The 9,645-nt window shown below is 30.7% G+C and overlaps 1 protein-coding gene across 1 annotated transcript; it reads left to right on the forward strand.

Moving 5' to 3' along the window:
• Nucleotides 1-4,738: 4,738 nt before the first annotated feature.
• On the forward strand, nucleotides 4,739-9,340 carry LOC147072744 (uncharacterized). Its single transcript, XM_085946233.1, has 4 exons — nucleotides 4,739-6,737; nucleotides 7,867-7,992; nucleotides 8,525-8,625; nucleotides 9,227-9,340. Exons 1-4 carry the CDS (start codon nucleotides 6,608-6,610, stop codon nucleotides 9,338-9,340), a joined length of 471 nt encoding a protein of 156 aa, XP_085802359.1. The 5' UTR covers nucleotides 4,739-6,607.
• The last annotated feature ends 305 nt before the right edge of the window (nucleotides 9,341-9,645 follow it).

The following is a 9,645-nucleotide window of genomic DNA, read 5'->3' on the forward strand; positions in this document are numbered from 1 at the left end:
ATTTGGTTATATTCGATATTAAATAAGTATGTATCTTTAATAGAATCATGCCTCCGTTTTAGTAGTAGAATCTTTATGTAGGTATCGAATCTATAAAATATTTTTATTAAATTAAATCTGTTTTTAAGCGTGAAGGCTCGCCATAACTATAAGGTAAACTAAACCATTATTATTTATTTTGTAGTAAGTATGTACTTCTTTAATTATTTTTTTTATTAGTTGACACTTTTATCTTCTATAGATACACTAAAATGGAAACGGGTGCCAATAATAACATATTGAAGTGAGAATAATGAATACCTTCCTACTACTATCGATAGGTATGTTCCTGTGTACTTGTGTAGGTACATGTATATTTATATTAATTATTGTTTTCGTGTTATAATATATTATTTGCGATTAATTGATAACAAAATTTAGATAATTTATCTATTCACCCGCTACAGTAAAATCTATAAAATATTTTAATTAAATTATATCTGTTGCTCTACATTGCATGAACGCCACTGAAGCAATGGAGTAATTAATTATGTCATGCAATACGTGCCATGAATATACTACCTACCACATGTTCTTTTAAATCTTCCCATTTAGGCCAGGACCGAACTTTTGAAAGCTGAAATTTATGGGGGCGCGTATTAAGAAATATTACTGATTAACCACATAATTATGTTCAGAAAGGCCTAATAAATTTTATTTACCAATGACAAACTCATGACCAGATGAGTGGGTATTTTTCATTAAAAACTTGGGTATAATGTAAAGGTTTAAGCCTACGCAATCTGCACCTAGCACATTGTCATATATAATAATATGAAGAATGTTAAATCTCAGTCGGTTCCATGACAAAACAGGACAGTGACAAAACAGAACATGACAAAACAGAACACCTGGAGAAAACCTGGCTGTTCTGTTTTATCATGTTCTGTATTGTTATTGTTGTCGAAGTCATGATGAATTGTTTGCAACCAGAAAGATTCACTTGAATGATTAATGCTTATTTGGACTATGTCTGCATTTGCGTATAGCTAACAAAAATCCGCATGAAAGTCATTAAAAATAATTTCTACACTATGAAAATATCATCAAATTAAAAAACGCTTTCGATATAATATAACAGAATTCTATTCCAAATCAAGCAATAGTGGAAAAAATAAATATAGGTAAAATGGTAAAAAAGAAATAAGTACTTAATAATTATGTAGGTAATGTTTACATATTATATTTTTATATTTTATTTATCTTAGTTCGCCACTGGCGACAAAAAAAAGGTTTTTTTTAATTCTTCGGATAGTGCAATAAATAAATTCTTACATAATAACACTAACGGTGAAAACAAAAAGTACTAATATCCATAATAGCTATAAGTTGGCGAACACAATAAGGCACATATTGTATGACATAATTTATTACTTTAGTCCGAAAAAATTTAAAAAATCTTCCTTTAGTGTCATCAAGAATTTCACAGTGGCGTTAATGCAATGGGGAAAACAGATATAATTTAATTAAAATATTTTATAGGGTTTTTGTATATAATTTGTTAGAACAATGTAATATATTATTATACCTATTGTATCTTTTATTAAATAAACATTTAAAACATATTATTCATAAACATTTGAAATATCTCCCCTTAAAATCTGTTCATATTTCCAATAGAATATTATTGCTTAGAATTCAATAGCTACATATTAAAAAGATAGCTATTGTAATGAGACTATATCAGGTAATTTCGTGTTAGTGTACCTACTAATATTTCAATCTATTTTTTATGAAAGGTGTTTTGAATTCATAACTACCAACTTTTTTTGAATATGTAATTGAATAATATGGTACTGTAGCGGCTAAATAGATAAATTATCAAAATTTTATTGTCAATTAATCGCAACTAATATATTATAACAAAAAAACAATAATTAATATAAATATACTTGTACCGATACAAGTACACAAGCACATACCTATCAATAGTAGTAGGTGGGTATTCATTATTCTCACTTCAATATATTATTATTAGTACCCGTTTCCATTTTAGTGTATCTATAGAAGATGACAGTGTCAACTAATAAAAAAATTAATTAAATAAGTACATACTACAAAATAAATAATAATAGTTTAGTTTACCGTATAGATATGGCGAGCCTTTCTTCTCGTGAAATACTTCTTCTCATAGCTGTGCTGTGTCACAACTTTTTATTATATTTTGTAAAACTGCTTACCTACCGAATGTATTAATAGTATTTACAACAGGTTTTTAGAATACTGCAAATATTCAAATTATTCAAAATATTATGTTTTTGTACTTAATCCTTTACTTAGTAGGTATCTAGGTAATAAGGTTTTTACCCTTTCTTCGTGTATTAACTTATAATCTTTTTTTATTGTATTAATAAATAATAATAGTACAAAACTTAAATCAATTAGAATTTAAATTCAAACTCCATCAAGTACCCTCGGTCGATAGTATTGGTGATGATGGTATATAATAGGCTCAACAATAGGTAATTTTCAAAACGCTTTCGATATAAAACAGTCCAGCTCCAAAAGAAGCAATAGTGGGAAAATAAATGTAGGTATAATGCAATATTACGTACTGATTTTATATTGATTTATTTACCCTTGTACGCCACTGTAATGAAAGATAAATACTCTCGCAGCAGGGTGCAGTTTCAAAAAAAGGCGTTTATGAATCCCCTTGAAAACCGTGTTTTCTCTTGGACAGCATTGTCGAAATTTTGACGCATTTGACACGCATTTAAAACGCAATCGGCTCGCAAATAAAACGCAAATAAAACGCAAACGTCGTTTGGCGGATGAATCCGAAACTTCGCTTTGCCGTGTGCTCGCAGCCTAATGCGCGGGTGGGAGGGGGCCTACTCAGTAGTGAGCGCACCAAACGCTTTCTTGGTGGGCTTTATGCCTTACTCGGACATAAAAACGCCCCACTGAGTATTTTTTTTATCAACACTTCAGCGCACAACCAATTTATAATAAACGTATTTTCATTATAAAAAGTTCCCGCAATAAAAACTTTATTATGATTCAGGGTAAGAAAGAATAATGCAAATGGAAGTAAGTATTTTATTTTTAATAACACAAAAAACACAATATTTTGAAAAATTAAACACAAAATCAGTTAATAGCAAATGGTTAAATATTAGAATAAGAAATATGGTCTTGTTTTTACATATTGTTCTATATAAAAATAATAACATAGCATTATTGTTTAGATAAAACTGTTAAATAAAAAACACAAATAATTTCAGTTAATTACAAACAAACAAAAAAGGTTATTATATTACCTACCTATTGACACATGTGTATTTTGAAAATATTTTATGAAATAAAAATATAACATTGGTTCGTTTTTGATATTGTGTATAAAATTACTTGTTTATATCAACCTATTAGACACAAAATACAGGTAGGTATGTTGAAAATTTGATTATATAGTTAATTACAATATTTTATCTATCTAACATAATATTATTATCAGAGAAGCCCTGCATATATAATATGAATTCATACAAAAAAATCGATTATTTAAAACGAAAATGTTTTTATTTGAAATATAATGTATGAAAGTCAGCATTAAGAAAATAATATTTTGAAAAACTATTGATTCCTAAGTATAATTAATCTATTAAAATATTGTCTAATATAGTTGCTCTGCATTTTTTGCTAAATGATAATACCTTATTAATTCTAAATATTTTTTTGAAACTAGTTTCATTAAATTTGTGACGTGGTTTGTTAATGGCGAAGTATCATACATGTGATTATCTAATTCTCTAAAAATACAGTTGCTATTAACAAAAAAAATATTATTTTACGAATGCCTTCGCTTTGGTGCAGGGCAAAATATATTTAACTCTGAAAACTATTATAAATTTATCTAAAAATAATGAATGTCATTAACTAGTAGGTACTAATATTTTTAGGCTTGCCAAATTGTCTTCTTTTGCAAAATGGTAGTACTTTGCACCAATTTATAGTACGGAAATATATAAATTTTGGTACTTTTATCGTAAAATTCAAGGCGGCTCTCGTGGTGCAGTGCGTAGGCGCTGGCCTTCTACCCGGGAGCTCTGGGTTTGACCGGTAAGGACACAATATAATTATTATGGATGTGATTTTCTTAAAACCTGGGTGTTTGTGATTGTTCAAAATTACTAACTACTTTGTACGAAAAAGCAAGGACATGGTTATTAATAATTTTAAAAAAATGTCAAAATTGATCCAGAGCAGGTATAGTACAAATACTATAACAGGGGGGTGTATCAGGCATACACCTAAGAGGTATTAAATGATTTGTATGCAGTCCAGACTGTAGAGATCTGTTGGATCGACTGCTTAACAAAATGGCGGTATGTCATGTGACAGGATATTGTAGATATCTACTAGAACTACTGTTACAAAATGGCGATGAAAAATGTGACCAGCTATCATAGATGTTATCCAGCTATATTGTACATTTATATTTGCCATGTGTAATAAATATTTTTTTTATTCAACGAATAATTACAAGATTTAGAAATGTCATACTTACATTATTTTAAAACACTTCTGAAAAATATATAACTACTAGAAAAAATCTTTTTGAAACAAATACGACACCCAGCAGGATCGTGAAGGATTAAATAATTATAATGTATGTTTATTATCTCTTCATTATTTATTAATGTTTCTTTATAAAATAAATATATTCTTTGAACCTTGTGTTTATCAAGTGGAGAAATCTTATTTCAATTATTTCCAGTTATTTAATTATCCTCTAGATAATTTATTAATAATATTTCATATTAGAGAGTTTTTATTGTGCAGCATGTTTATTAGGTATATTGTTATAATTTATAATAAATTGTAACATATTATTTAATTTGTGATATATGGATGTTAGTATAGTTGCAAAAAAATACCTACCTATACCATACCTACTATACCATACCTACTATAAGTGATATTATATTTATATACATATTCATATCGTTATCATCATCAACTAGGATCAATCCACTGCTGGATGAAGGGTTCCGCAACCTGAATCTACTACTAGCGGTTAAACAAATTCGTGATAGTATACCTATTTCTATCATCCTTATCAACATCGACCTGAACCAATCCACTGCTGGATAAAGACCTCCCTAGCCTGATTCTACTCCTTTCTGTCATTTGAATTGCTATATTCGGTTGTATAATTGGTATATCGGTTGAGTGGATTTTGCGTTAAAATCAGACAAACGGATAGACAGATAGAGATTACAAGTTTATATCATGGGCCAAACATAAATATACGTCAGTAAATTTGTACCTTAATCTCGATTCAATTTACTCTATGACCATATCGTGAATATAATACGTCATAACATTTATCCTTTGAAAATAATTTTATTAGGTCGAGAGTTCTTATTTTGAATATTTATATTTTGTTTACTGGATTTTTCAAATGTCAAATGAATAAGAAACAAAACACAATCGGATTGGTGAAAAACACATCGAAATCTGCTAAAACGTGTGTGAAATTGAATACTTTTCGTAATAATTGACTAGTAATAATTAATATTAGATAAAATTTATTAAATAATGTCGAAGGATAGGTGTGCAGTAAAAGGATGTGATAGTTTAGCACGTAAGTAATTTTTTTTCACATAAAAATGATAATATGTATAATATATAACAAATTTCGCTTATTATATCAATTATTGTACAAAATGTATACCTACCTCACACATTAAAACATTTCTTTATGCAAACATTGTTCAATTTAAATATGAAAATAAATATATAGCTTCCATCTACATAATAATACATAATTGTTAATCAATTCTCAGTAGGTACCTACTTCACTTGCAAAATATGGATTAAAGATTGTTCTAAAAATATAAAAAAAATAATCAGCGCTTCATGCATTTTTAATCAACACTATACCACGATAAGCCATGCATATTAAAAACCATGCACTCATAAATTTCAGCTGAAGCGGTGCTGCATCGGTACCCACAACCCGAAAAACATAAAGACAGGTTTCTGGAGTGGGTAAAGTCCAGTGGTGGCAACTTGTCGGATTTGGACCCTAAATTTATTTATGATAATCGTCGGATATGCACCTGTCATTTCAACAGCAAATTCCGTCTAAGACATAACAGGTTGAGTGTGTTAGCAATTCCATCACTCCTTCTTCCGGGTAAGATGACATTTCAGTTTTGTATCGTAATATTCATAAGATAACTAGCTTTTTGTGATAATGGTAGGTGTTATTATCATATCATTTTGCTTTAAGAGTAGCAGCAAAGAATAATATATTATTTTTTACAACTGAAAAGACATGGGGTCATATGCTTATTTTAAGAATGTATCTTTAGGTGTTCTTTTTTTATTTAGCTCAATAATATGATGTAGATCTTGGAAAGCCCACAAAGATTTTTCATAAGCATACATAAAAAACCTGCTTTGAATTTATTGTTTATTATCGTTTATTGTAATAGGTATCTAAAGAATTTTTATATTATTCCATGATTATTTAATCTTATTATAGGTAATCAAATACCCATGTTTCAACTTCATTTCGAAATCTGTTCTGAATTCTGATCTTTGAAATTTTATAGAAATGAGTCTCCCGTGTCTGATTCTAAAAGCATATACAATTAATTTTATCTTTTTAGATCAACCCATGGAGTCAGAATCACCTCTACCACATTTGAGTTTGCCGTCTGACACTTTTGATAAGCAGAACCATCGTAAGTCATATTTTTCTTCTGTCACAGACCATGTTACAATTAATCTATATATATATTGAGATCAATATGAATTAAACGCCGGGTTCGTTCGCCCACTGAGAACGTTTATTGGCACAGGGGATCTAATGGTCGAAAGGTATAATATAATAGTGACAATGTAATAGCTTATCGAATTCTAATAGAAATTATACTGGAAAGTCTACTTCCTGAAGCGCTCAACAGATGGCGGTAACCTCTTCCTCTGGAAGTTTATTTATTTCTAGGTGAATATTGGGGAGTCGTAGTGGCTGTGTCGGTGTAGATTAATAGTATTGGTACTCATGCCGATCTGGGACAAGCCACGATATATTGTCTGCCCCTATGTTTAGTCGAGTTATAAAGAAATACAAGCTTATAAATTAACAAGTCATTAATAGTATGATAATGACCCCTGACATGAAGAAATACAGGTCAACAAATCCTTCGATTGGTTTAACACTACTGTGTAGTGAATCTAATTTATTTTTAAAGGATTTAAATTAGGGTTATTATTAAAAGCAAAAGTAAGAAATGAAGTCATCGAGAATTTGAGCAGCATCAGAGATAAATTTTGACCTTGGAGCTAAACCCCTCTATAAAAAGAATCAGTCTGCTTTGTGCAGATGTCGCTAGTTGGCAGATCGAAGCCGTGATTTACAAAAATACTAAACAATCAATATTAACAATAACTGACACTTGGTTATAATAATGACACAGAATTATAATGGTCTTATGGAATCTTTACAGAGGGTGTATGTCCTCTTAGGGTTAGGCAACAAGAGACACCAACAAGAATAGAAAACAAGAACAAGAAACAAAGTAATTTATATTACTAGGTCGCAATTGCTATTAATCTAAAACTAAAACATACACCATAATATTATAAACACAGTCTTGGTTTTACAAATTTTCCAAACGGGGTAGTATTAAGTATAATGATTATGAGTATATAAGAGAGCGGGATAATATACACTGAGCATAAGAAACAATACGGCTAGACTTTAATTGACTTTAGGTTCTAAAACTAAATAGAAGTTAAATAAAATTAAACAAATTGTAGAATAAAAGACAAATACAATTTAGATCCACCTATTTTTTTGCACAATTTCAGTTTCACATTATGATGATCCATTGAACCGGAAATCTGAGGATTGTTTTGTTCGGTCCAGGGAGTCAGCAGAAGCACTTCTGCCACAGTCGAGCTTACTGTCTTACATCTCTAATGAGCAGAACCATTGTAAGTCATATTTTTTTCTCACCCGACAGACCATGTTACAATTATTAATCTGTCTATATTACTCTCATATGTCGAAAACATGTTTGGCATTGACTTAAGCGCATATTACATTGGCAAATTCTCAAGGAAACCGTCTGCCACGGTAGCCCTGATCGTGAAAACCAGGGGGTTGGAGCGGACTGCTCCCTATTACTTGCGCTAGTTCTATCAACTTTTAATAGGTATTATACGTATACAAATGTTAGAAAACAATATTAGTTTTAAAAGTTTTGAAAACTGTCTATTTAATTATGCAAATATACACCTATACCCCATTTAGCTAATAATAAAAAAAGCTTCCGGAGCAGTGGGCAGTACAAATTTTCGGTGATCCGGTTAAAACCCCCTTGCTCCACTGCTCCGTGCTCCAGCTCCGAGCTTCACTCCAACCCTTTGTTGAAAACTCAATTTTGAGTCGTTCCCCAGAGTCGTAATCGAATTGCAATAATTCCTATTTTTCCTACTAATAATAGTAATTATGTTATGATTTCAGTTGAACGTCTGGAATCCACACCATTGTTTTTGGCCCATCAACAACCGGTACCGCTAGTGAAGAGGTCTATCACTTGTCTTCGAATAACTTGGACAAGAAACGTAAGTAAGATTTTATGATTCTAACCCTAACATTTTCAGCGCTAAATAAATACTAACATGTACCTATTTGTAAGCATAAAATCTTTGATTTGAACCCCAAGTTTGGAAAATTCACATTTTATTATTCAATGTAAGTACCTACCTATGTATGAACCTAATTGGTTCAGCAAGTGATTGAAATCCATATCTCCTAAAAAGAAAGATGCGACATACATTCACATCAGATAAAAGGCCCACTGAAAAAACGCTTATTATATAGGTAGGTAGATAGTTAACAAAATTTAAAATAATGGAACCAGATTATCATGAATGCCAATGTTGCATTCTGGGTGCCAGGATGCTGTAATATTTATCCCCAAGTGAAGATGATACAATTTTCTATATTCATTAGATTCAAAAATATGTTAGAGACATTGTGTGAGAAGGATTAGGTACCTATAAGAAATTCTGGAAAACATTCTAGGTAAAGGTAGGTGCCTACCTACTAACTGATATCTCTAGTTTTTTTGTCAATGGTTAAAGGCTCATTCTATAAAATTTAAAACTTACAGACTTCTCATTATATAAGTAAATAAATATTTTTTTATTTTTAATATTCCAGGTAAAACATATGATAGTCTCTTGGCACGTGTCGGAGTGTCTCGCACTAATCAACTCACCCCCAAGGAAAGAGTACTCCATAAAACAGCAACAGATTTTCGAAGGCAGATGTTAAGGGCATTAAAAAAAAATAAGAGTTTTAGAAGTAGACTCCATGCAGCGAAAGTATTGGGGAAAAACACAGCATTTATGCAGGTTACGGAGAACATGACAGCTTCTGCAAAGATCTTTACTGGTCTTCAAATGCTCCAGTCTGGTAAGAAGGCCAGAGGAAGACGGTTTACGGAAGACGAAAAAATACTTTCGCTGTCAATATATAAGCAAAGCCCAAAAGCATACAGATTTTTATACAAGATATTTGTGTTGCCTGCCCCACGAACATTGCTGAAGGTTCTTAACAGAGTACCAATCTCCACTGGC

This window comes from Rhyacophila brunnea, unplaced genomic scaffold (genome assembly GCF_057557595.1).
Source record: "Rhyacophila brunnea isolate RB1 unplaced genomic scaffold, BYU_Rbru_1.0 scaffold_19, whole genome shotgun sequence".
In the NCBI taxonomy this organism is placed as follows: Eukaryota; Metazoa; Arthropoda; class Insecta; order Trichoptera; family Rhyacophilidae; genus Rhyacophila; species Rhyacophila brunnea.

Coding starts and splice junctions, on each gene's coding strand:
- LOC147072744 (XM_085946233.1), top strand. CDS start 6,608: ATGAGTCTCCCGTGTCTGATTCTAAAAGCATATACAATTAATTTTATC. Junction 6,738..7,866: donor TTTTGATAAGCAGAACCATC/GTAAGTCATATT, acceptor GCACAATTTCAG/TTTCACATTATGATGATCCA. Junction 8,626..9,226: donor GAATAACTTGGACAAGAAAC/GTAAGTAAGATT, acceptor TTAATATTCCAG/GTAAAACATATGATAGTCTC.